We start from the raw sequence: 27,272 nt of genomic DNA, 5'->3' as shown, positions 1-27,272 counted from the left end.
GAAAATAATGACCAACCAAACTCAAAAAAAAAAAAGAACATTTAATAAGATATCAGGGTATAAAATTAAAAGAGATAAGTTAATAGCTTTAAAAGATATAATGAAAGAAGTTAACCTCCCATTTAATTATCCAAAGACAAAGTTTCTCAGAATAAACCTAAGAAGTTACGAAATGAGAAATACTTTTAAATGTCCTAAAGAACTCATACAAGAAAACATGACAAGTGGAGAGGCTTCCCATCGTCCTCACAGGAGGACTCGGCAACACAGGCTGCAGTCTCCACACCTGTTCTATAAATTAATGCAATAGCCACAAAAATAAGGATGGATTCAGGTTTTTCTGAATATTTGATTTTGAATTTTTTATCATGAGAAGCTGACTCAATTCAGGTCACTTCAGTTGTGTCCAAATCTGCAACCCCATGGACTGCAGCACCCTAGGCCTCCCTGTCCATCACCAGCTCTCAGAGCTTGCTCAAGCTCATGTCCATTGGGTGAGTGATGCCATCCAACCATCTCATCCTCTGTCGCCCCCTTCTCCTCCTGCCTTCAGTCTTTCCCAGCATCAGGGTCTTTTCTAAGGTCTCAGTTCTTTGCATCAGGTGGCCAAAGTCATTGGAGTTTCAGCTTCAGCATCAGTCCTTCCAGTGAATATTCAGGACTGATTTCCTTTAGGGTGGACTGATTTGACCTCCCTGCAGTCCAAGAGACTCTCAAGAGTCTTCTCCAACACCACAGTTCAAAAGCATCAATTGGTCGGTGATCAGCCTTCTTTATGGTCCAACTCTCACATCCATACATGACTACTGGAAAAACCATAGCTATGACTATGCAGACGTTTGTTGGCAAAGTAATGTCTCTGCTTTTTAATATTCTGTCTAGATTGGCCATAGCTTTTGTTCCAAGGGGAAAGCATCTTTTAATTTCATGACTCTAGTCACCATCTGCAGTGATTTTGGAGCCCAAGAAAATAAAGTCTGTCACTGTTTCCATTGCTTCCCCATCTATTTGCCATGAAGTAATGGGACCAGATGCCATGATTTTAATTTTTTGAATGTTGAGTTTTAAGCCAGCTTTTTCACTCTCCTCTTTCACCTTCATCAAGAGGCTCTTTAGTTCCTCATCACTTTCTGCCATAAGGGTGGTGTCATCGGCATATCTGAGGTTATTGATATCTCTACTGGCAATCTTGATTCCCGCCTGTGCTTCATCCAGCCTGGCATTTCCCATGATGTACTCTGCATAGAAGTTAAATAAGCAGGGTGACAATTTACAACCTTGACTTACTCCTTTCCCAATTTGGAACCAGTCTGTGGCTCCATGTCCAGTTCTAACTGTTGCTTCTTGACCTGCATACAGATTTCTCAGGAGGCAGGTGAGGGGGTCTGGTATTCCCATCTATTGAATAATTTTCCATAGTTTGTTGTGATCCCCACAGTCAAAGGCTTTAGCATAATCAATGAAGCAGAAGTAGATGTTTTGCTGGAACTCTCTTATTTTTTCTATAACCAACGGATGTTTGCAATTTGATCTGTGGTTCCTCTGCCTTTTCTAAATCCAGCTTGAACATCTGGAAGTTCTCGGTTCACATACTGTTGAAGCCTAGCCTGAAGAATTTTGAGCATTACTTTGCTAGCATGTGAGATGAGTGCAATTGTGCGGCAGTTTGAACATTCTTTGGCATTGCCTTTCTTTGGGATTGGAATGAAAACTGACGTTTCAAGTCCTGTGGCCAATGCTGAGTTTTCCAAATGCGCTGGCATATTGAGTGCAGCACTTAACAGCATCATCTTTTAGGATTTGAAAGAGCTCAACTGGAATTCCATCACCTCCATTAGCTTTGTTTGTAGTGATGCTTCCTAAGGCCCACTTGATTTCACACTCCAGGATGCCTGGCTCTAGGTAAGTGATTGCACCATCATGGTTATCTGGGTCATTAAGATCTTTTTTATATAGTTCTTCTGTGTATTCTTGCCACCTCTTCTTATATCTTCTGCTTCTGTTAGGTCCATACTGTTTCTGTCCTTTATTGTGCCCATCTTTGCATGAAATGTTCCCCTTGGTATCTTTAATTTTCTTGAAGAGATCTCTGCTGCTGCTGCTGCTGCTAAGTTGCTTCAGTCACGTCTGACTCTCTGCAACCCCATAGATGGCAACCCACCAGGCCCCTCTGTCCCTGGGATTCTCCAGGCAAGAACACTGGGGTGGGTTGCCATTGCCTTCTCCAGAAGAGATTTCTAGTCATTCCCATTCTGTTGTTTTCCTCTATTTCTTTGCATTGATCACTGAGGAATGCCTTCTTATCTATCCTTGCTATTCTTTGGAACTCTGCATTAAGATGGGTAGATCTTTCCTTTTCTCCTTTGCCTTTTGCTTCTCATCTTTTCTCAGCCATATGTAAGGCCTCCTCAGACAACCATTTTGCCATTTTGCTTTTCTTTTTCTTAGGGATGGTTTTGATCACTGTCTCCTGTACAGTATTACGAACCTCCATCCATAGCTCTTCAGGCACTCTATCAGATCTAATCTCTTGAATCTGTTTATCACTTCCACTGTATTATCATAAAGGATTTGATTTAGGTCATACCTGAATGGTCTAGTGGTTTTCCCTACTTCCTTCAATTTAAGTCTGAATTTGGCAGTAAGGAGTTCATGCTCTGAGCCACAATCAGCTCCTGGTCTTGTTTTTGCTGACTGCATAGAGCGTCTCCATCTTTGGCTGTGAAGAATATAGTCAATCTGATTTCAGTATTGACCATCTGGTGATGTCCATGTGTAGAGTCTTCTCTTGTGTTGTTGGAAGAGGGTGTTTGCTATGACCAGTGCATTCTCTTGGCAAAACTCTGTTAGTCTTTGCCCTGCTTCATTCTGTACTATAAGACCAAATTTGCCTGTTACTCTAGGTATCTCTTGACTCCTTACTTTTGCATTCCAGTCCCCTAGGATGAAAAGGACATCTTTTTTGGTGTTAGTTCTGGAAGGTCTTGTAGGTCTTCATAGAACCATTCAACTTCAGCTTCTTGGACAATCAGTGGTTGGGACATAGACTTGGATTACTGTGAAACTGAATGGTTTGCCTTGAAAGCAAACAGAGATCATTCTGTCATTTGAGACTGCACCCAAGTACTGCATTTCAGACTCTTCTGTTGACTATGGGGGCTTCTCCATTTCTTCTAAGGGATTCTTGCCCACAGTATAGATATAATGGTCATCTGAATTAAATTTGCCCATTCCTGTCTATTTTATTTCACTGATTCCTAAAATGTCAATGTTCACTCTTGCCATCTCCTGTTTGACCACTTCAAATATACCTTGATTCATCGACCTAACATTTCAGGTTTCTGGGCAATATTGTTCTTTACAGCATCAGACTTTACTTCCATCACCAGTCACATCCACAACTGGGTGCTGCTTTTGCTTTGGCTCAGCCTCTTCATTCTTTTTTTTAATTAATTTATTTATTTTAATTGGAGGCTAATTACTTTACAATATCGTGGTGGTTTTTGCTGGACATTGACATGAATCACCCATGGGTGCACATGTGTCCCCCCATCCTGAACCCCCCTCCTACCTCCCTCCCCACCCCATCCCTCTGGGTTGCCCCAGAGCACAAACTTTGAAGTGCCCCGCTTCATGCATTGAACTTGCACTGGTCATCTGTTTCACATGTGCTAATATACATGTTTCAATGCTATTCTCTCAAATCATCCCACCCTCACCTTCTCCCAGAGTCCAGAGTCTGTTCTTTACATCTGTGTCTCTTTTGCTGTCTTGCATATAGTGTCATCATTACCATCTTTCTAAATTCCATATATATGTGTTAATATACTGTATTTCAGTCTCTTCATTTTTTTCTGGAGCTATTTCTCTGCTCTTCTCCAATAGCATATTGGAGAATATAACTAGACAATTTGATTCTAAAATCCAAATAGAAAAAGTAACAAGTAGAGGTAGGAAAATCGTGTTAGTTATTAGACCACTGCTGTGCTGAAAATGTGGTAAATTAGTATATAGTTATGGTGACATCTCAGATCAGTAGTGAAAAAGGGACTGGGGTAAATGGCTTTAAAACAGCTGGGCAGCTCTCCAACAAAGTGAATAATAAAAGACAAAAGCCACACCCACGTCTCACACTGTACATCAAAACTGATTCTAAATGAGTCAGATATTTAAACATAAAATCATAAAAGTACTAACAGAAATCATGGGCATGGGCAAGTTCCTATATAATCTTATAGTCAAGGAAAGACTCTTCTAATTAAAACTGAAAATCCAAATGAAACAAAAGAGAGATTTATAAATTCAACTACACCAAGATAAAAGCCTCTGCATAAAATCTAACATCAGCAAATTAAGAAGTAAGAAAAACAATGAGAAAATGTGTGTGTGTGTGTGTATTCTCCTATCACAAGCTACATCCTGAGTATATAAAAAGCTTCTAGAAATCAATAAGAAAGGTAAAGATCTATAACCCAATAGGTAAGTGGGCAAAAACCTTTAACTAGATAGTCAGGGGGAAAATATAAACAGAAGCTCTACCATATTATAATAGGAAACCTATTAGATTGGCAAAAGTCCTTTCCTGGAATCAACCAGAGAAGAGATCAGAGCTGTCAATCAAAGTGAGTAGACATGGGGACTTTGTGCTGCTTCTGTGGAGGCTCACACCCAAACCCTGCAGCCTGGCCATGCTCGGATTCCTCTGTCTGGAGCCTGTGTGTTTGCTGCCCCAGCACAGAGGGAGCTGCGGGTTTTGACCTGCTCCCTCCACCTCAGTGCCCACTGGGACCCAAGCATGTGATGGGCCCGAAGGTGGTCACCGGTGAGTGAGGGAGTCAGGCAGACGCTGCCTTGCCAGCAGCCAGTTGGTCTGAAAACCATGCCCCCCACTACATCCTCAGGAAACAGACCTCCCGTCCTGAATGTCCTAGAAGAGAGGGGCTGGCGGGGACAAGTTGACCGCTTCCTCTCAGACCCATGGGGCAGGTCCTGGTGGCCACAGCGGCAGACCCGCCGGGTTCACAGAGCCGCTGACCCACGTGAAGTGATGGTGAGAACGTGGGGGCCTCGGGGGTGACAAACACCACGGAGCAGGGTGCCGGCGTGGGCCTCCCGCGGGGGTGGGCATCCTCCTCAGGGTGGAGATGTCCTGGGGCCTCGGCCCTCAGGTACCCGCAGAAGGTGGAGGAACCTTGGGGATTCAGCCGACAGAGCCGGGCACACGGGCCCTCAGGGGTCCCCAGGCGGCCAGAGGGCTGGGGGTGCAGAGGGGAGGGCCCCCCAAGGGTGTGTGACAGGCACAGCAACAGGGTTGGACGTGCAGCGGCCATCTGGACACAGTGGCCTGCACAAGCTTCACAGGCAGCAACAACCCCGCGTTTGTCCTGCCGGTGTCCACTCTCACACCTTCCTGCGTTCCTGCTGCGTGGTGACAAACAGCACGAAGCAAACGGGCCTCCTACTGGCCCCAGATGCTCCCAGCAGCTGTCCTGAGTCCCCGCCCCAGACACGACGGTCAGACTCAGACTCGGGTTCCCCATTTATAGGTAAGCGAGGCTGACGCTCCCCAGAGGAAGAAAGGAGGACGGAGCCAGCTCGCGCCTCACCCTGAGGTCCATGCCCCCAAGGTTCCCGGCAGCGCCGTCCTCTGCTGACCACAGCCCTCATGGCCCCCAGCCCCACCTGGACGTCCCCATGCTCAGCCTCCCCTCTCCGTTCCCTTCCTGCTGCATCCGCTGCACTCAGCTGTTTGCACCCATTTCACCAGCCTTCTTCCTCCTGGGAACCCTCTGCACCGTGCTTTCCCTCCCTCCTCTGAGGTCAGGAGTCTCGCCTGGGGCTCCGCACCCCCGTTCCTCTCACCTGCTCCAGCACCCCCTTCCTGAATCTGCAGCTTCTCCCGCAGGCATGCTGAGCCCCAAGTTGCAGCGGTCCCCCTGGCCCCCCACTGAGCTCTCCCCAGAGCCCCTGCCAACCCCTCCCCTTCTCCACCGAACCCCCAAGGCACAGTCCGTGCTTCCTGCCTCCTGCACCCTCCCACCCGCCTGACCTTGACTGCCAGGGCCGTGGATGCGCCTGGGCCACTTCAAGGGACATTTCTGGTCCGTGTCTTCCTTGAACCCCCAGCCTCCCCACTGCCTCAGCTGGTCCTCCTCGGCCTTCCTGGCTCTGCTTTGTTCCATCTGTCATTCCTCTCGGGGCCTGTCCTCACCCCTCTCCTCACTCAGCAGCCCCCAGGGCCAATGTGATGACTCCAGCCCAGACTACAGGTGGAGGAGAAGGAGACAGCGGGAGCTTAGGAAATCCGGGGATCCTGCTCACCGCAGACTCAGTGTCTTTCAGAAGGCACTTCCTGCCTTTGTCTCTGTGGCCTTTCGGGATTCTTCAGTCTCCCTGGTAGAATGTCTTCCCCATAGTGGAATGAAATACTTATTTTTTAATTAGTTATGTCATTTTAGTATGTAACTTTCATCTAGGGGGCTTCCCTGATAGCTCAGTTGGTAAAGAATCCACCTGCAATGCAGGAGACTCTGGTTCAACTCCTGGGTTGGGAAGGTCTCCTGGAGAAGGGAAAGGCAAACCACTCCAGTATTCTGGCCTGGAGAATTCCATGGGTTTGCAAAGAGTTGGACACGACTGAGAGACTTTCACTTTCACTTTCATCTAAGCCAGAGAAATCAGAATTATCAACTACTACAAGGAAGAGAAAAAGCAAGAGAGTTCCAGAAAAACATCTACTTATGCTTTATTGACTATGCCAAAGGCTTTGACTGTGTGGATCACAACAAACTGTGTAAAATTATTCAAGAGATGGGAATACCAGACCACCTCACCTGCCTCCTGAGAAAACTGTATGCAGGTCAAGAAGCAACAGTTAGAACCAGATATGGAACAACAGACTGGTTCCAAATTGGGAAAGGAGTATGTCAAGACTGCATATTGTCACCCTGCTTATTTAACTTATATGCTGAGTACATCATGAGAAACACCAGGTTGGATGAAGCACAAGCTAGAATCAATATTGCCAGGAGAACTAGCAATAACCTTCAATATGCAGATGACACAACTCTAATGGCAGAAGGCAAGGAAGAACTAAAGAGCCTCTTGATGAAGGTGAAAGAAGAGAGTGAAAAAGTTGACTTAAAACTCAACATTCAGAAAACTAAGATCGTGGCATCTGGTTCCATCACTTCAGGGCAAATAGATGGGGAAACAATGGAAACAGTGAGTCTTTATTTTCCTGGGCTCCAAAATCACTGCAGATGGTGACTGCAGCCATGAAATTAAAAGACGCTTGCTAATTGGAACAAAAGCTATGACAAACCTAGATAGCATATTAAAAAGCAGAAACATTACTTTGCTGACAAAGGTTAGTCTAGTTAAAGCTATGGTTTTTCCTGTAGTTAGGTATGGATGTCAAAGTTGGACCATAAAGACAGCTGAGCACTGAAGAATTGATGCTTTTGAATTGTGGTGCTGGAGAAGACTCTTGAGAGTCCCTTGGACTGCAAGGAGATCCAGCCCGTCCATCCTAAAGGAAATCAGTCCTGAGTATTCACTGGAAGGACTGACGCTGAAGCTAAAACTCCAATACTTTGACCACCTGATTCGAAGAACTGACTCATTGGAAAAGATCTTGATGCTGGGAAAGATTGAAGGCAGGAGGAGAAGGGGATGACAGAGGATGAGAAGGTTGGATGGCATCACCGACTCAATGGACATGAGTTTGAGCAAACTCCGGGAGTTGGTGATGGACAGGGAGGCCTGGCGTGCTGCAGTCCATGGGGTTGCAAAGAGTCGGACATGACTGAGCAACTGAACTGAACAAGGAAGAAGAGAAAGAAATGAGCGGAAACACAGGAATCTGACTCAGTAAGAACCGGGACCTCCGGGTGCATTCTCTACTTGTAAAGCAGCGGGACTGAGTCTTCACAGGGCTGCTGGGGGAATTCGTTCGAGATAATCCACTTGTGAAGCCCTCTAGAAACAGGGTTACTGTCTGATGAAGACAAGAGTTCACATCGTAGGGCCACACTGACCAGGGCCATGCACCCTGTGGGGAAGGACCAGCCCCACTGAGACGCTCCCTCCTGCCAGAGACAACTTCCCCAGGCCTCCTCAGTCCTGAAGGAGCAGTCCTACCCAGGGGAGGGGAGGGTGTGGACGTGGACGCGTGAGGACCACGAGGCGCCCTGGAAGGAACACCGTCCCGGCCCTTACACCTGTACTGGGCCGCCCAGCTGTAATCCATACCTCAGGGCTGCGCAAAGGTGGCTTTTACGAACATAATCTAAACCACTCTTCCTTTAAAGGAATTGAATGACACATCAGAACTTTCTGCTTCAACCAGGCTCTTGGGAAAGATTTCAGATCTGATCTTGGACCCTTTACGGGTCCCTAATTAACTCACTCTGGTGCCCCATTCCCCGGTCCTGGGGCCCTGACAATGTTCATTCCCTGGAGGTGAAGCTTGACTCTAACACTGGGGCATGCACACCGCCCTGGGATGCAGTTTGGTTGGAATTACTTAGTGCGGCTGTAAACTGGCTATGGCCGTGCTCTCGGGAGGCCTGCAACCCTGCGGGCTCCTCTCAGCATCCCAAACACCCCGCAATGCCGGGTGGGGGTTGGTCTCTGCACCTCATAATAAAGGTGAGCTTAGGAGACCTTTCCCACAGCAAATCCTGAACGCTGTCCTCTGTAGGAAGTCAACCAAACTGCACACGAAGCTTCTCCCGGGCAGATTGCTCTCAGCCTGCTGGGCTGTCCTCCCAGGGATGGAGCGCCTGTCTCCACTGGAACCTGCCTGGCTGATGGAAACTCACGGCCGGGGACAGGCAAGGCAGGAGGAGAGGACGGGGCAGGTCCCATTGGATCAAAGACGCAGGCCCCTTCCCTCCTGGAGCCCTTCGCTGCCTTCCGCAGGCGCCTCGGCCTGGCTTTGCTAAAGAGCGCCACCCCGCGTCCACACAGAGGAAGCACAACCCCACGAAACAGACCCAGCAAGTCACCAACAGCGTTAACACAGCTCAGAGCATCTCTGACGTGAGAAATCCAATGTTTATTCACAGGAGCAGATTCCCCACGGAATCCCTGGGAAAGGGTCCCCCGACCCCCTTCACCCCGCGTCCCACGTTGAGGGCCAGCACAGGCGAGGCCTGCTCGCAGTCGGCCCCGGCTCTGTTGGCAGATCGTCCCGAGGGCACCGCCCGGGCCGGGCAGAGCTATTCTTAGCTCAGCAGAAGGATGAAGACTTAAGAGGCGGCAGCTGTGTCCTGTCCCCCTCGTGCACAGAAACGTCTGCAGAGGCTCGGGGTGGGGGTGGGGGCCTTCTCCACACGCGCGGGGCGTGACTGCCTCCGAGTCTCCACACCGTCCTTCCTCCGGGCCTCGCGGAAGGCCGGCAGGACTGCCAGACCGTCGCCCCGGTCAGGAGTGGCTGGCGCGCTTCGCACGTGCTCAGCACGGCACCCTAACCAGGAGGGGTGCTCCTCTCCACACGCCTCCCGGGAGAAAGCTCAGGGCGAAGGGCCAGCCCGTGACTGATAGACGGAGCCAGGCTCTAGTCTGGGCGTGTCCGGCATCGAGCCCGGGGCCTCCGCTGGGCCCCCATGGCAGCATCAGCCGCTCCCTCACGGCCTCACTCTGAACAGCTCCGAGAGCTTGCTGCCTTGTGTGGGGACCAGATCTAGCTAACCTTCACCTCCTTCCTTTCCCCAGCAATTCCATCGGAGGGACGTACTGGGCCGGCAGAGGATATAGAGTCTGGGGAGCCTGGCGCAGACCCCCAGGCATCAGGAGCCTCTGGCCACTTCTCAACCGTGACTGTCAATGTCACACCACGGCCCCTCAGAGCTAGCCCCAGCTTCACCGAGACTCCTGCCGGTGGAACGGTGCTCAGCTGGCCCCCTCCTCCTGCCCCCACCCCCCGCCCAAGGGTCAGAGCCCACTTGGGACCTCCTCTGAGAACAAGGACTTTTGCCCCCTTGGCTGTGGCTGCTGCCCGGGGGGAAGCAGGGATGCATCTGACAGAGGCAGGGTCTTCCCTCCAGAGCAGGTGGTTGGCAGGACACAGGCTGCAGGGAGGGGCGGATGCTGTGGACAGGGCCCGGCCTGTGTCAGGCAGGAGCGATGCGGCCTCCCGAGGGTGGGCAGGCAGGCAGCAGCCATGTGCCCAGTGCCCGGCCCCCAGCCAGTGGAGCGCAGTTCATAGGCATCGTGTGGCTGCCATCTGCTGCCCAGGACCCGCGGGAAAGGCTTGCAGACACGGTGACACCATGGACCCATGCCGCTCTCTGCGGGAGGCCCAGGCTGCACCCCTGGGACACGTGGACAGCATCCCTGGAGGTAGGCATCTGGCCACACTCTCTTGTGGGAACTCAGCCCATCTGGAAGGCCAGGTGGGACACGTGAGGGTGGCGGGCAGGCAGGAGACCATCTCCGGGGGATCGGGCGGAGGACTGACTCTGAGGGGCTGGGGTTGGACATTTGGGGAGGGTTTTGGTGAGTGGACACGGCCTGTGTGGTGCTGGTGCTGAGCCGTCCAGGGGACCAGGGTCTGGGAACCATCAGCATAAAAGGAAGAGAAAAACAGCCTGTAATTCAGAGCAGAGCCCACTGTGCCCTCTGTGCCTCTCAAGTGCGGGGCTGCTCCCCTTGTGGGTCCACAGAACTTCCCTAAAGGGAAGCCATTTGGTCAGACATCTAGGGTGATAGGGGCTTCCCTGGTGGCTCACCAGGGAATCTGCCTGCAATGCAGGAGGCCCGGGTTCGATTCCTGGGTCAGGAAGATCCCCTGGAGAAGGGATAGGCTACCCACTCCCGTATTCTTGCCTGGAGAATCCCATGGACAGAGGAGGCTGGCGGGCTGCAGCCCATGGGGTCAGAGTCCACCCGACTGAGTGACTAACACTTTCGCTTTCTAGGTTGACAGAAACAAGACCTCCTTGAACAGTTCAAATGGGAGAAATTCCTTGGGGCCTGATCAGTAGGTGCAGGTTGTTTACTAAGACAGGAGAGACTTGAGGAGAAGACACACGAACACTGAGATGCTGTTTAGGGGCTGGGGTTAATAAAATGAAAGAAACTCTGAGTCTCCTTGAACAGTCAGGGGACAGCGAGTGAGAAGCTGGATCAGGGAGAGAAAGCAGCCCACGAAGCAAGCGCACTGGCGTCTGAATCCCCATCAGCCCACGAGGAAGCCCCGAGACAGGAGTAGCTGGTCTGCTCAGGAAGCGACGCTGACGCCCAAAGGCAGGGGTCTCTCTGGGTCTGCTCGCCCGCCTGGTCCTGTGACGGTTGCAGGCAGAGCCGGTCAGAGACACACAGCCGAGAGGCCTCTGGTGGCTACCTCGTCCCAGCGCCCCTTAGACAGGTAGGCAGGGCCGCCGCTGAGGCCGCCCTCGATCCGTGGAAGGGCTGGGGGCCTGGCTGCGAGCAAACAGGCAGCAGAGCGACCCGACCCTTCTGTGGCCCCGGCCCCAACTCAGACTTGGACCTCGCCGTGAAGGACGGTGGGTCCCCCGGCCCTCGGCCGTGGCGGGAAGGGCGAGTAGAAGCAGGCAGAATGAACTCCCCACGACCCTGAAGCCGGTAGCGCGCTGAGAGCCACAGGGGGTCATGCGGCCTGCGGAGCAGAGGGGTGGCGGCAGGGAAGCGCGGATGGGGGCCTATGTAATCAGACGCGATGTACAAACCGACGTAATCAGACGCGACCCCCACCGCAACGCTGCTCCGGGACAGATCGGGACAGATCGTCACAGCCCGGGTCTCCAGTCAGCACCCCCGGGCGGGCACCCCGCCATGCGCCTGGGCCGAGCCCACAGCAGCGCTCTGCTTCTGTCTCCACGGCCTCGTGAGGGCTCTGCCAAGTCTCCAGGGGTCAGCAGAGCCTGGAACCTGCGGCCCCCTTGTCCACGCGGCACCGTCAATGGTGTGACACGGGCAGCAAACACGGCGACCGAGACGGCCTGATGGAGCATGGATGGCCACAGGCTACAGTGTAAACCGAGCACCTAGCGACCCGGATGCCCTCCCCGGGGACGGGCAGGCAGGCACCTCACCTGCCACCCGGGCAGAGGAGACACCCAGGGGGCCTCTGCATCCTGGAAGCAGCGTCTACAGGACTGGCCCCGGCTGTCGGGCTGCTAACCGGTTCACCTGCCAAGTGGCCGGTTTGGCACAAAACCCAGAGTAAGACCTGCAGGTGGGCATGAAGGCAGCTCTCACCCTGTGGTCTGGGTGCCGCCAGGCCTGGTGGACACACATTCGTGTGGACACGGGAGCCAGGTGGAGCCACACACAGGCCCACAGCAGACCGAGGCTCCCGGGCAAAGCCTCGCAGTTCCTGTCCTTGTGAGAGCCAGCTCCCTGCTGTTCTCGGACCCCACACAGGCCAGGACCCGCCCCCCAGGACCCAGGGACCCCGCACAGACCAGGACTCCGCCTCTGCCCGGGGCTCCGAGTTTCCTCCTGATGGAGCCAGTCGGTGCCTCTGAGCCTTCGGCCATCAGGTGGCCCCCCTCGAGAACCCCCTTCTCCAGCTGCCGACGCCCCCACCGCGCAGCAGCCGGCTCCGCTCGCTCCGAGGCGGGGGTCACAGAGCCACAGGCTCACTCCTCCTCGTGTGTGCCTACTGTAATGGCTGCCCAAAGCGTGAAGAGTTCTGTGATTTCTGCAGAGTCCACAGACACCACCTGCAGGGCAGAGCTGCAGTGCCCAGCCGCAGGGCGGCCCCAGGACAGCGGGGGCGGGGACCACTCCCTGTCAAGCGCCAGGAAGGACCACGTGGTGAGGGGACACCCACGGAAAGCGCGCCGGGTCAGTGAGGTCAGCAGTCAGGGGCCCAGGGGAACGAGCCTGGGGTCCGACACAAGGGGGTCGGAGGGGTGCAGGGGCGTGAGGAAGAGGTAAGGGCCCCCCCCCCCCCGGCATCAGGTGACGCAGGGACCTCCCAGCCCGTCACATCAGCCACTGGTGCTCAGCGAGTAGGGCGGCACCCGCTCGGCACACGCTCCAGCCCCTGGAGGATGCAGCCAGGACGGCGGTGCTCACAGCTGCATCCCCGCTGAGAGGTCCGCAGTCCCGGCGGCAGGTGCAGGGGCAACCTCCGGCCTGCTGGAGCCATGGCCAGGGGCGGTGCACTGGCTGCCCGCTGGCCTGGAGGCTTCTGTTCTCAAGAAAACGCTGCCACAGATGGGCCCTCCCGGCAGCCTTGCCAGGGAAGCAAAGGACAAAGGGCTATGACTGGGGGCCTGCTCCCCACGCACCTGGGGACAGCTGCAGCCCAGGCGGGGGCCTTGGGAAAACTCTCTGCATTCCCATCTCCAGGGGTAAAAGGCAATGGACAACTAGTTCCCAGAACTAGGAGGTTTCTAGCGGGAAAGCTCTTTGAGGAGTGAGGTTTGGGTCGACCTACCAGGTGAGGACCAGCGACCAGAGGCCAGTGGCTGAGGGAGGAGGCGGCGACGAGACAGGAAGCCTCCTCAGCCCAGCGGCCAGCCCGGCCTCAGGTCCCGCGGTCACCACGCAGCCCCAGCTGCTTCTTCCCTGCCCCCCACCCCATTCCAACGCCAACACCAGCAGGGTTATGAGTGGTTCTCCTCCAAATCATAATTGTAACTTGAGTCCAGCCTGGGGGGGTGGGCAATGGTGTGGGGGGCAGACAGAAGCGGGAGGCGTCCCCATCTTGACCGACAAGTTCAGTTACAAAGGGGTGGCTGCTGTTGAACTGGAGAAGTGACAGCTGGACCAGGAAAGTCTGTGGTCACACTGCCCCACCGCCCCACGGCGGCCTCCCTGTCGACCTCTGAGGGCAGAGAAGCTGGAGCACACGGCAGGACACCCTTCCTGGGAGGCTGACCCACCAGCAAGGCCAGAGGAGGCTGTGTGGCCAGCGGGGGAAGGGCACAGCCGAGTGCACCCAGACTCTGGGCTCAGGGCAGCCCTGCAGGGGCTCCTGGAGAACCACGGGCCTTGCTGCTGCCACTGGAGCAGATGAGGAGCCTCCTGCGGTGGCTGCCTGGGCTTCCCACGAGCCTGACCTGGGGGTGTCCACGGCCCATCTCACTCTGTCCTCCCAGGGGCTGCACTAACCTGCCAGACCTGGACCCCTGGGGACAGGCTGACTGGCAGGCTTTCCCAGGGCCTTCCCACCTCTCTCCAGCGAGATCTGCATCCCATCCACCTCACCCTCTGCTCCAAGGACAGGGATGACTGGCCCAACGCCTCCCGCCATGCTCCAGTGGCTGGTCCAGGGGTGGACGTCCGCCCAGCCTGACCTGTGAACGCAGGGCAGGGTGCTGGTCACAGCCATCATTTCAAGATTTGCACTATGGCCAGTAAAATGTAGCCAGCCACGCCTGCATGACAGCTGAGCGAGAAGAGTCTCCTCTGGACAGGACACGTTGGGAGACGAGGCCCCAAACTGCTGTGGCCACTGCTTCCCAGGGATCCACCTGAGGCTCACACCAGCAGCCGGAAAGCGACTGGAGAACTGAAGGGCAGGAGGCTTGGGGCCCTGATGGATCAGAGTCCCGAACCCACCTGCCCTCAGATGCTATGCCCTTGGACACCCACCTGGTCCTTGGGTCCTCAATTCACAGGCTATGAAGTCCACATGGTCGGTCGGGTTTCTGACAGAGCCCGAGGCATCCTGACTTATCAGATGACTTTACTTGTGGATTTTTTGGCTAAATGTGTTAACATCTGTTTCTTCTCAGTGAAAGTCCAAATCTTCAACAAAGCCGCGTGTGTGAGATGGACAGCTTCGTCCCACTTGTTTTTGTCTTGGCTGGTGTAAGCTGCCAGGTTCTCTGTGTACTGCAAGACACACTTTAAGAACCTGTTTAAAAGAAAGTAATTTATCTATTCTACTGTAAAATGCAACAAGGATTTACGTGTATTCCCTTCATTTTGGAATCACAATTGAAGTACTCTAGCTAATTTTCACCTGAAGATTCAAGAAAAGGAAATACATTCAAAATGGAAATGAGAGAATGCCAACTGAATGAAGGCAAGAATGTCAGCGTTACAGGGTGGATGTCCACACGCCACACAGCTCACCCGCTCCCAGGTCCATGCAGGACGCTCTGCTGATGGGACCTTAGGGGCCGCCTGGACCACAAGACACTAGACCCTCGGGGGCTGCGCCTCCTGTTTCCACCCCACTAGCCTCACCCACCATGGAGGGGCCGCCCCCCCCCCCCCCAACAGTATACAGGTGCCGCTGGGAGCAGCCATCGCTGCCGAAAGGCTTCTGCTGGAAGATGACTCACCAGGAAGCCCAGGAATGCCTCTGACTGGTGGGAAGAAGGGCCATGCCCACATTTCCCAAGTTCTCCTTAAAGTTTCTCAAGTAGCCCCAAATTTTCTCCAACTAAGGAATTTTGAAATTTTCACACTTAGGGAGAAGTTAACACAGCAAAAACCCACAACCCCTGTCTAGACCGTGGCTTTCAGATGAGGTGACTGTGCCCCCAAAGGAACTGGGGGCATCTGAGCCCTGTGTGGCTGTCACAGCTGGGGGCTGCCGGCGACCAGTGGGTGGGGGGCACTGCCCTACGGTGCGTGCATGGCCCTGCGGCAGACGGTCTGCGGATTAGAGCCAGACCAGGCTCTGGGTGTCCACGCAGCTGAGGGTGCTGCAGCTTCACCAGCCTCCTCCCTGTCAGGAGGGATTCCAAAATCATTCACATGTAGACCACTCAGCTTTCTGAACTGTGTCAGCTCTAAAGGCTCACTCACTTGCACTGAAACCCACAGAGAAGAGCAGTTCAGGGCCAGACAGGAGGGAACATGACTCAAAATCACTGACACACAGATTCATCTCCTGCAGTGTGCACACTGACCCAGTTACCGCTGGTATTCTGAAGTGTTACACACTCACCTCATGTACTGCTGGTATTCTGAAGTGTTACACACTCACCTCATGTACTGCTGGTATTCTGAAGTGTTACACACTCACCTCATGTACTGCTGGTATTCTGAAGTGTTACACACTCCCCTTAGGTACTGCTGGTATTCTGAAGTGTTACACACTCACTTCATGTACTGCTGGTATTCTGAAGTGTTACACACTGACTCAGGTACTGAGGGTATTCTGAAGTGTTACACACTGACTCAGGTACTGTGGGTATTCTTAAGTGTTACACACTGACTCAGGTACTGAGGGTGTTCTGAAGTGTTACACACTGACTCAGGTACTGAGGGTGTTCTGAAGTGTTACACACTGGCCTCAGGTACCGCTGGTATTCTGAAGTGTTACACACTCACCTCATGTACTGCTGGTATTCTGAAATGTTATACACTGACCTCAGGTACTGAGGGTGTTCTGAACTGTGCACACTGACTCAGGTACCACTGGTATTCTGAAGTGTGCACACTGACTCAGGTACCACTGGTGTTCTGAACTGTTACACACTGACCTCAGGTACTGCTGGTATTCGGAAGCATTCTTCCCAAGAACCATGTGAATGTTGATCAATTCTAGCGCAATCAGCAATAAAATCAGGTAAAGCATCGGAAACAGAAGCTTCGTACTAAAAACATAAAATCAGTTAAAACTTAGTAAGTCTAAGTGTTTATCACCTTTATAAGGTGCCTTCGTGAGGATGCAGAGCATTCTAGATACACAGTGCCAGCATTGCCGGGTAAATCTGCTGTTACCTTTAAAATCCAAAAATTCGCTGGGTCTGTAGAACCCATATTCTACAGTTACAGGTGGTATTTACAGTGATACCCATTGCAATTTTTCTCGAAAATAAGCATTCTCTGAAGTGGGAGCAGAAGCCCATCAGGTGAGAGCCGCCCAGCAGAGCTCTGCCCACCATAGCTCCGCCCAGCAGAGCTCCACCCACAATAGCTCCACCCAGCAGGCCGTGCACCTGCGCACCAGAGCTCTGCCCACCATAGCTCCGCCCAGCAGAGCTCCACCCACAATAGCTCCACCCAGCAGGCCGTGCACCTGCGCACCAGGCCACGCAGCTCGCACCTGCGCACCAGAGCTCCGCCCACCATAGCTCCGCCCAGCAGAGCAAGCAGCACGCACCTGCGCACCAGACGCAGGTAGTTCCGCCTCTGCCGTGAGCGCAGGCTTCGGTCCTCCCACTGCCGGCGCCTCAGCTGCACGCACGCGGCCACCTGGTCACAAACGCGGCGACAGTGGCTGCTGACCCTCCGGAGCACAGCCAGCACCTCCAGGACAGCTCGGGGGCAGAAGAGGGTCCGCACGGGGATGCTGCAGAGCGCATGGAGCAGCCGGGGCCACCTGCGGGGCGGAGAGCAGGTCCTGAGGGCCTGTCCGCCCTGGGCCGGTGGCCTGTACAACTGCCGCGGCCTCGTCACAGGCATCAGACTCGGTGGATCCTGTGTGAGAACGTCTGTCGCCACACGCACCATCAGGGCTTATCTAACAGCTCCTCCGCGAAGTCTGCAACGCAACACACCTCCCCCAGGCCCAAGCACCCAGGACGCCCCGGACTCACTCCTCAGGAGGAAGGGGCCCAGAGAGGTGGGCAGTGCGGTGTGTCTCAGGCACATGGCAACACAGCTCAGCCACGATTTCTGTGATTAAAGAGCTGCAGGCATCTGTTTCAGAATCACCTTCTGATCTGAAGACAGGAAACATTTAAAGACATGTGACAAGGAGCAGTTGCCCAATTAGGACCAGCACAAACTTATGTTTATTTCAGTGGTTCACTGGGCAAAGCACTTCATCTGGAACTTGCTTTCCCCAAAATAAAATGAAAAAGCCACATCGGAGGCCAAGGTAAAGGTAAATGACAGAGGCACCACCGACTGACTATTCTGCCAGATGCCACCCACCTCCCCAGGAGGCATTCCTTCATGCTTGGGCCCTTGGTCTCTGCAAACGCTCCCCCCATGACTGGGCTCCGAGCCCCCAGTCTCGGCCCCCCAGCACCAAGCCCTAGTAACCCCTCCTTGGGACCTGTCTCCGGACAGTCTTGCCAGAGAAGACACTGTTTGGAGCTGAGGTTCACGGAGCCTTGCGAAGCTCCTGTGAGGACTCACCGCACAGCCTCCCTTTTGGCTTCTTCGGGCAAAGGCAGCAGAGGCCAAGCTCCAATGCTCCCCCCACAGCTCAGCACCTGACAGGACATGTTTGTAAAACTGCTACAGAGGCTACATCTGAAAACTGGGTGGGCATCTGTTATTCAGGCAACACAGGTACAGGAAGGCAGGTGAAAACATGAGATCCCTAGGAAGTGTCAACAGCCCCTCCCACCCAACGCTCCTGGGGACCGTCCACTCCGGGCTGGGCTTCTCTCCTACACCTCTGCAAATCCCCCCAAACCAGCCTGCACTGATTCTACAGCTTCCTTTCAGAATTTCTACTAGCAACTATTGTGACGATTATATTCTTGGACACGACCCCACCTTGCTCCCTGGTACCGCCTGCCATATGTAAAATAAACTTTCTGAGCCACTCTCCAATCACAATATCCGGGTAGAAATGTTCACAAGCTTATTGCTTGTTTAAGCTACAGGTTAACAAAAGCTGGTCTGATGAAGCTAACATCCCTCACCACTGCCAAGCAATGCCTGTGACAGGTCCTGGGTTAATGGCATGCAGTCACCCACAGAGTACTAAAAACACCGAGGATGCAAACCCACCATCACCTCAACTGCTGGACCCCAGAAAGATGCAGTGGCCAGGCCAAGGCCACACATCTGGGAGGCACACAAGCCACAGAGTCAGGTCTGGGGACCCAGAGCCGGGCTGGAGGAGGCGGCCTCACCCTTCAAGTTTCTACAGCTGTGGACCCGCAGGCCTCTCCCCACATACCTGCTTTTGAAGCTGAGAAGCTGGGTGGCAGCGAGAAACGTAGGCTGCTGCGAGGCTCATCAGTGGCCTCACTGCGGCCTCTTCCTGGTTTAGAGAAAACAGACCGTTGTTAGTACAACTCTGGTCAGGCTTCTGTTTCTCTGCTATTGCAGCTGAGGTCACATAAGAGTTCTGACTTCTCGTTAACTCCCTACACATAATTCTCTCAGCTACAGGAAGGAAAACTCTTCATTAAAACAGCTTTGACATAGTAGTCAAGCCATAACCAACAGAATTATCTTACATAAGGCTGATTAATAGTTATCAATTACAAATGCCACTCTGTCCACAACGCAGCAAAACCAGAAATAAATGAGAAAAAGAGTTCAAACAATTGGAAAATTTAAGAGATTCTCCTAAAAAACTAGGACACAACAAGAATTTAAACATTAAAAATGAATATAACTAGAAGCGGAATACATACTATAAACACTCAACTGCCAGACATATAAGTATTTCTAAAAGAGTAAAAAAATTACATTATTTACAGCTGACACACCTGTATAACTGGCAAACCCAAGTCTGTGGACTATTACAAAATGTGTTCAACTGGAGAAGGGAATGGCAAACAACTCCAGTTTTCTTGCCTTGAGAACCCCATGAACAGGATGAAAAGGCAAAAAATACGACACTGGAAGATGCCATAGGTCAGTAGGTGTCCAATTTGCTACTGAGGGAGAACAGATAAACAGCTTCAGAAAGAATGAAGAGGCTGAGCCAAAGCAGAAAAGATGCCCAATTGTGGATGTGTCTGGTGGTGAAAGTAAAGTTCGATGCTGTAAAGAACACTGCATAGGAACCTGGAATGTTAGGTTCATGAGTCAAGGTAAATTGGAAGTGGTCAAGTAGGAGATGGCAAGAGTGAACATCGACATTTTAGGAATCAGTGAACTAAAAGGGACAGAAATGGGTGAATTTAATTCAGATGACCATTATACCTACTACTGTGGGCGAATCCCTTAGAAGAAATACAGTAGTCCTCACAGTCAACAAATGTGTCTGAAATGCAGTACTTGGGTGCAATCTAAAAAAATGACAGAATGATCTCAGTTTGATTCTAAAGCAAACTATTCAACATCACAGTAATCCAAATCTCTGCCCCAACCACTAGTGATGAAGAAGCTGAAGTTGAATGGTTCTATGAAGATCTAGGAAACCTTCTAGAACGAACACCAAAAAAAGATGTCCTTTTCATCCTAAGGGACTGGAAGGCAAAAGTAAGAAGTCAAGAGATACCTGGAGTAACAAGTTTGGCCTTGGACTACAGAATGAAGCAGGGCAAAGGCTAACAGAGTTCTGCCAAGAGAATACACTGGTCAGAGCAAACACCCTCTTCCAACAACACAGAGATGACTCTACACGTGGACATCACCAGATGGTTAATACCGAAATAAGATTGATTATATCCTTGCAGCCAAAGATAGAGAAGCTCTATATAGTCAGCAAAAACAAGACTGGGAGCTGACTGTGGCTCAGAGCATAATCTCCTTGTTGCCAAATTCAGACTTACATTGAAGAAAGTAGGAAAAGCCACTGCTGCTGCTGCTGCTAAGTCGCTTCAGTCGTGTCCGGCTCTGTGCGGCCCCACAGACGGCAGCCCCCAGGCTCTGCCGTCCCTGGGATTCTCCAGGCAACAACACTGGAGTGGGGTGCCATTTCCTTCTCCAGTGCATGAAAGTGAAAAGTGAAAGTGAAGTCGCTCAGTTGTGTCCAACTCTCAGCAACCCCATGGACTGCAGCCTACCAGGCTCTTCCTTCCATGGGATTCTCCAGGTGAGAGTACTGGGGTGGGTTGCCATTTCCTACTAGGCCATTCACAACTGACCTAATCAAATCCCTTATTATTATACAGTGGAGGTGACCAACAGATTCAAGGGATTAGATCTGGTAGACATAGAGTGCCTGAACAACTATGGAAGGAAGTTCATAACACCATACAAGAAGCAGTGACCAAAACCATCCCCAAGAAAAAGAAATGCAATAAGGCAAACTGGTTGTCTGAGGAGGCTTTACAAATAGCTGAGAAAAGAAGAGAACTGAAAGACAAAGGAGAAAAGGTAATATATACCCATCTGAATGCAGAGTTCCAAAGAATAGCAAGGAGAGATAAGAAAGCCTTAAGTGACCAATGCTGACTTTATTCTCTTGGGCTCTAAAATCACTGCAGATGATGACTGCAGCCATGAAATTGAAAGACGCTTACTCCATGGAAGGAAAGTTATGACCAACCTAGACAGCATATTAAAAAGCAGAGACATTACTTTGTCCACAAAGGTCCATCTAGTCAAGGCTAAGGTTTTTCCAGTAGTCATGTATGGATGTGAGAGTTGGAATACAAAGAAAGCTGAGCATCGAAGAATTGATGCTTTTGAACTGTGGTGTTGGAGAAGACTCTTGAGAGTCCCTTGGACTGCAAGGAGATCCAGCCAGTCCATCCTGAAGGAGATCAGTCCTGGCTGTTCATTGGAAGGACTGACACTGAAGCTGAAACTCCAATACTTTGGCCACCTGATGCGAAAAGCTGACACATTTGAAAAGACCCTGATGCTGGGAAAGATTGAGGGTGGGAAGAGAAGGGGATGACAGAGAAGGAGATGGTTGGATGGCATCACCAACTCAATGGACATGGGTTTGGGTGGGCTCTGGGAGTTGGTGATGGGCAGGGAGGACTGGTGTGCTGCGATTCATGGGGTCACAAAGAGTCGGACACGACTGAGCGGCTAAACTGAACTGAACTGAACAATGCAAAGAAACAGCGGAAAACTATAATAGAGATCTCTTTAAGAAAATCAGAGATACCAAGGGAACATTCCATGCAAAGATGGGCACAATAAAGGACAGAAATGCTTTGGTCCTAAAAGAAGCAGAAGATATTAAGAAGAGGTGGCAAGAATACACAGAAGAACTATACAAGAAAAGGTCTTAATGACCCAGATAACCATGATGGTGTGATCACTCATCTAGAGCCAGACATTCTGGGGTGTAAAGTCAAGTGGGCCTTAGGAAGCATTACTACAAATAAAGTTAGTCGAAGTGATGGAATCCCAGCTAAGCTATTTCAAATTCTAAAAGATGATGCTGTTAAAATGCTGCACTGAATATGCCAGCAAATTTGGAAAACTCAGCAGTGGCCACAGGACTAAAAAAGGTCAGTCTTCATTCCAATCCCAAAGAAGGGCAATGCCAAAGAATGTTCAAATTACCGCACAATGGCACTCATTTCACATGCCAGCAAGGTAATGCCCAAAGTCATTCAAGCTAGCCTTTAATAGCATGTGAACTGAGAACTTCTAGATGTTCAAGCTGGATTTAGAAAAGGCAGAGGAACCAGAGATCAAATTGCCAACATCCTTTGGATCATAGAAAAAGCAAGAGAATTCCAGAAAAACATCTACTTCTGCTTCACTGACTACACTAAAGCCTTCAACTGTATGGATCACAACAAACTGCGGAAAATTCTTCAAGAGATGGGAATACCAGACCACCTTACCTGCCTCCTGAGAAATCTGTATGCAGGTCAAGAAGCAACAGTTAGAACCACACACAGGACAATGGACTGGTTCAAAATTAGGAAAAGGGTAAGTCAAGGCTGTATATTGTCACCCTGGTTATTTAACTTCTGTGCAGAGTACATCATGTGAAATGCCGGGCTGGAGGAAGCACAAACTGGAGAGAAATAGCAACAACCTCAGATATGCAGATGACACCACTCTAATGAAATAAAGTGAAGAGGAACTAAAAAGCCTCTTGATGAAAGTGAAAGACGAGAGTGAAAAAGCTGGCTTAACACTCAACATTTGAAAAACTAAGATCATGGCATCCAGTCCCACCACTTCATGGCAAATAGATGGGAAAACAGTGGAAACAGTGGCTGACTTTATTTTCTTGGGCTCCAAAATCACTGCAGATGGTGACTGCAGCCATGAAATTAAAAGACGCTTACTCCTCAGAAGAAAAACTGTGACCAACCTAGACAGCATATTAAAAAGCACACACATCACTTTGCTGACAAAGGTCCATCTATGGTTTTTCCAAAGCTACGGTTTTTCAAGTAATCATGTACAGATGTGAGAGCTGGATCATAAAGAAGGCTGGTGCCAAAGAACTGATGCTTTTGAACTGTGCTGAAGAAGACTCTTGAGAGTCCCTTGGACTGCAAGGATATCAAACCAATCAATCCTAAAGGAAATCAGTCCTGAATATTCATTGGAAGGACTGATGCTGAAGCTTAAGCTCCAATCCTTTGGCCACCTCATGAAAAGAGCCAACTCACTGGAAAAGACCCTATGCTGGGTAAGACTGAGGGTAGGAGGAGAAGGGGGTGACAGAGGATGAGATGGTTCAAAGGTATCACTGAATCAATGGACATGAGTTTGAGCAAACTCCAGGAGGTGGTGAAGAACAGGGAAGCCTGGTGTGCTGTAGTCCATGAGGTTGCAGAGTCGGACATGAATTGCCACTGAAGAACGGCAAAGTCAGTGAGTTGATAGCCAACAAATTTAATACATGGAAGTCAAAAGCCTCCCTATGTATAAGCAGTAACTACCTAGAACTCTCAACAGCACAAAACCACTCAAATGGCTAGTTGTTACTTGGAGAAGAAATGCAGTTAACTTCCATTTACTCCGACACCTACAAATCAGACAGCCATGAGGCTCACAGGGCGGTTGGTACCTGGCAGGGTCACCAGGACTCACACCTGAAGCCAGCCATGAGCCAGTGGCCACCACAGCACACATGGCTTCCCCCTTGACAGGAGCCGTGGGAGGGCCTCTGAGCACGGGGGATGCTTGGGGGCTCAGTGCGGGGGCGGCAGGGGAGGGGGACGCGGACCTGGGGCTCAGTCGTGAGGGAGAGCACGGAACCGGGAGAGTGAAGTGGGGGACTGGCCTTGGCGCCTGAGCAGCCACTCTCGTCAATTATCCCCACATTAATCCATCAGGGGCTCATCCCTATGGGCTTTGTATTTAACTGCACAGGTTCACTGGAATAATAACAATCAGAGAAGAGGCAGGACATTCTGAAGAAGAAGAGAAACAGGACCATAATGTCAGACACTAATGTGAGTGTTAATGTCAACACCAACTAATGTGCTGTGAGACTCAGTAAAGACAGGAAAAGGGAGTCCAGGTCTGGAGTTCAGGGCACCCTGCACAGAGATGTTTATTCTCTAAATGGGGTTGGCCAACTTGCAAGCAATTTGTTAAAGAAAAAAAAAGCTAGATTCCCAGGTGAGATAAATTCCTGCTGGATCAAAAGATGTAAATGGAAAGAAAGCTGTGCAACTGTAATTGAAAGCATATGAATACTTCTATAATTTCAGAAAACAAAAACCTTAAAAGGGTCTTTTAAGAAGAACTCCAAATGCATAAGCCAGAGAGGAAAAACCTAAAGACAACCAATAGCAACACAGATAGAGAGACTCTCATACTGAAAGAAGGACAAATATCATATGATATTGCTCATATGTGGAATACAAAAAAGTGGTACAAATAACCTATTTACAAAACAGAAAGAGTTACAGCAGTAGAAAACAATGGCTGTTTGTTTTCTTGGCTTATCCCCCTCATGGCTATCAGGGGATAAGAGGGAGCGGAGGATGAACTGGGGATTGGACTGACACGTAGACACTACTGTACATAAAACCGGTGACCAGTAAGGACCTACTGCACACACAGGTAACTCCACCCAGTCATCTGTCGTGGCGGGTACGGGAAAGGAACCTCAAACAGTGGGAACGTGTGTGTGTGTGACTGATCCACGCTGCTGTACATCTGAAACTAACACACTATAAATCAACTGGGCTCCATTAAAAAGGTTTAAGTAAATAAATACAGATTTAGAGTAAAAAAAATAGGATCAATTATTTTAGGTGAGATCAAGTAATATTAATTTATGTTATAGAGAATACATGTCCACAAGTAATCTGTTCAGACGGAGGCACACCATAACTCAAATAAATTAAAAGATACTTAAAATATAATTAATTACATTTGAAAATAACTCCATTCCTTCTCAACTGAAAGAAGTGAATCTAATGAAACGTCTTCTTCCCTACACGTTACCTTGAACACTGATAACAGATCTTCATCAATAAATCTGAGTAAAAGGACAAAGGAAAACGCAAGCAGCTGATTGGCTGCTGCTTTCGGAAATTCAGGTAAACTGACTTCCCCATGGCTTAACCGATCTCTTAGACGGGGACCCTCCTGATGGTTTAGGAAATCCCAGAGAAATTCCTGTCAAAGAAAAAGGACACAAAAAGCGTGTGGTTAGTATTCTCAGCAGAAAGAAGGAAGCCTGAGGCCCAGAAAGGGCAAGCCGAAGCAGCAATGTTCATTACGGAAAAGTGAGCCTGGAAGAGTCCGTCACGGTCACAGAGCAGATAAGCACCAAGCCACCCGGGATCCCTCGGCTTCTCACTGCACCCGCCGCCGCCGCCGCGTTCTCCTGCAGGACCTCCCTTCTGTGTAATGGCACCCTGCCGCCCGGGGCAGGATGCTGCTGGGGAGCCCCGTCCTCTGGAACTGCACCCCGCGACCTCAGGCAGGAGCCCCGCGGCTCAGGCTGGCTCTCCCGGGGAGCCGCGTTTCTGCGCCTGTTCCTTGCGGACTCACAAGAAGCTGGCGAGTCTGGAGGACTGCACCAGGGCTGCAGAGCTGCCTGCACGGCTCCAGTGCTTGGTGGCCGCACCATTCCCAGCCTCACCCCCTGAAGGAGGAGGACTGTGCTGACCACACCTGGAATCCATAGCTGTGCTCACATGGACAGCACCGGTTTTCTTTCCCCTCATGCCTCTTTCTCACATGTCCTTTCTCAGATCGCCCCTTTATTTTTGAAGCCCTGTGAAGACACGGCTGTTTTCTTAATCACAAATGTTCAAGGACTCTTCCACAGGCAGAGGAAAAAGAGTCAGAAAACCACATTTGCTGATTCAAGCAAACTGCCGCTGGACAGAGGAGTCACAGAGATTCAAGATGAAAAAGGGCTTTAGATAAACGAGTTTAATCATGCTAACTTCCTGGTAGCAGAAAGGAGTGACTGATGTCACACAGTGGGAACTGGAACCCAGGATGCTGGCTCCCAGTTAAAAAATATAAAAATCCTATTTACAGTCCAAAGAAGTCACTGCAATATCCTCATAACATACAAGAATTTGACAAATAGAAAACAGATCTAAATAATTATCTTCTCATCCAACACTCTATCTTACTAGTCACATCTGACTTTGTTGTTGTTCATAAAGCAAATACAGTCCCTGCTACCAGCACATATGGGCTTCCCTGGTGGCTCAGATGGGAAAGAATCTGCCTGCAACGCAGGAGACCTGGGTTCTGTCCTTGAGTCAGGAATATCCTCTAGAGAAGGAAATGGCTACCCACTCCAGTATTCTTGCCCGGAGAATCCCATGGACAGAGGAGCCTGGGGGCTATATACACTCCATGGGCTTGCAAAGAGATGGACGTGACTAAATGACTAACAGTTTCACACATTTCATCACTAAATTCATATAACCCACAAATTCAAACACTGTTAGGACCAGGGTGACTAAGTCCTCAGGTCCTAGGGTAAGGACGTCTGGATAATCAGCATGAAGCACAGGGCCTGAGCTTACTCAGAGCTCAGCCTATGTCAGCTGCAAAGACAGTGGAGTTCAGACAAGCAAATGCTTCAGGAGCACTTCTGGGCAGGAAACAAGACAAAATTAATGTCATTTTTGAGAAAAGCTAATCATATTGGTAAATAGCAGGGTATTAAATTATAAATGCCTGACACTTTACCATTGCAGGCTCTCCCAGGAAAACAGGAAGCTGGTTGATTTTACCATCAATCAAGTGTTTTGCCAATATCTAAAACAGCAAAAAGAAATAAGTTGATCAACTGGTATACAAGTATACATACATAGAACTTTCATTGTCAAAAGATACTAGACATGTGGTGTGACATGTGTTAAGTCCAAAACAGATTAAATAAGGACAGTCTTAAGAAAGTAGCAACCACCTATTTAGGAAAGGTTTTCTTAACCAATATAATGAGTTTAAGAAGATATATATGTATTCTTAATTGTGTGATGTGTGTGCTTCATGCATTTCCATGTATAGAGGTGTGTATGTGCTTATATATATTCAGGTATATGTATGCGCACATATGGGCTTCCCTGGTGGCTCAGATGGTAAAGAATCTGCCTGCAATGCAGGAGACCCAGGTTCAATACCCGGGTCAGGAAGATCCCCTGGAGAAGGGAATGGCAACCCACTCCAGAATTCTTGCCTGGAGAAGTCCATGGACGGACAAGCCTGCGGCCTGGTGGGCTATAGTCCATGGAGTCACAAAGAGTCGGACACGACTGAGCGACTAACACATACTCACATGTGCGTATATATATATGTGTGTGTGTGTTTATGCACAGTTTGTGTATATGTGTGTA

At 50.7% G+C, this 27,272-nt stretch overlaps 1 protein-coding gene across 8 annotated transcripts in view; it reads right to left on the bottom strand.

Annotated features, from left to right (window-relative positions):
- Window positions 1–14,654: 14,654 nt before the first annotated feature.
- The window catches only part of ERMARD (ER membrane associated RNA degradation), a 31,177-nt gene continuing 18,559 nt past the window's right edge, over window positions 14,655–27,272 (bottom strand). For 5 of the 8 annotated variants that reach the window (XM_043888135.1, XM_043888138.1, XM_043888136.1 and 2 more), the window contains 8 exons: window positions 26,626–26,694; window positions 24,910–25,083; window positions 18,806–18,889; window positions 18,031–18,107; window positions 17,484–17,609; window positions 17,048–17,266; window positions 16,425–16,538; window positions 14,655–14,842 (listed from right to left, as the gene is read on the bottom strand). In XM_043888135.1, coding sequence (XP_043744070.1) covers window positions 14,662–14,842; window positions 16,425–16,538; window positions 17,048–17,266; window positions 17,484–17,609; window positions 18,031–18,107; window positions 18,806–18,889; window positions 24,910–25,083; window positions 26,626–26,694 — 1,044 coding nt within the window. In that variant the 3' untranslated portion in view covers window positions 14,655–14,661. The other 3 variants (XM_043888137.1, XM_043888141.1, XM_043888140.1) reach the window with 3 other exon arrangements.

The sequence above is a fragment of the Cervus elaphus genome, chromosome 26, assembly GCF_910594005.1.
Source record: "Cervus elaphus chromosome 26, mCerEla1.1, whole genome shotgun sequence".
Lineage (NCBI taxonomy): Eukaryota > Metazoa > Chordata > Mammalia > Artiodactyla > Cervidae > Cervus > Cervus elaphus.
The sequence above is the reverse complement of the archived record's forward strand: the minus strand, read 5'-3'. Positions and strand labels throughout refer to the sequence as shown.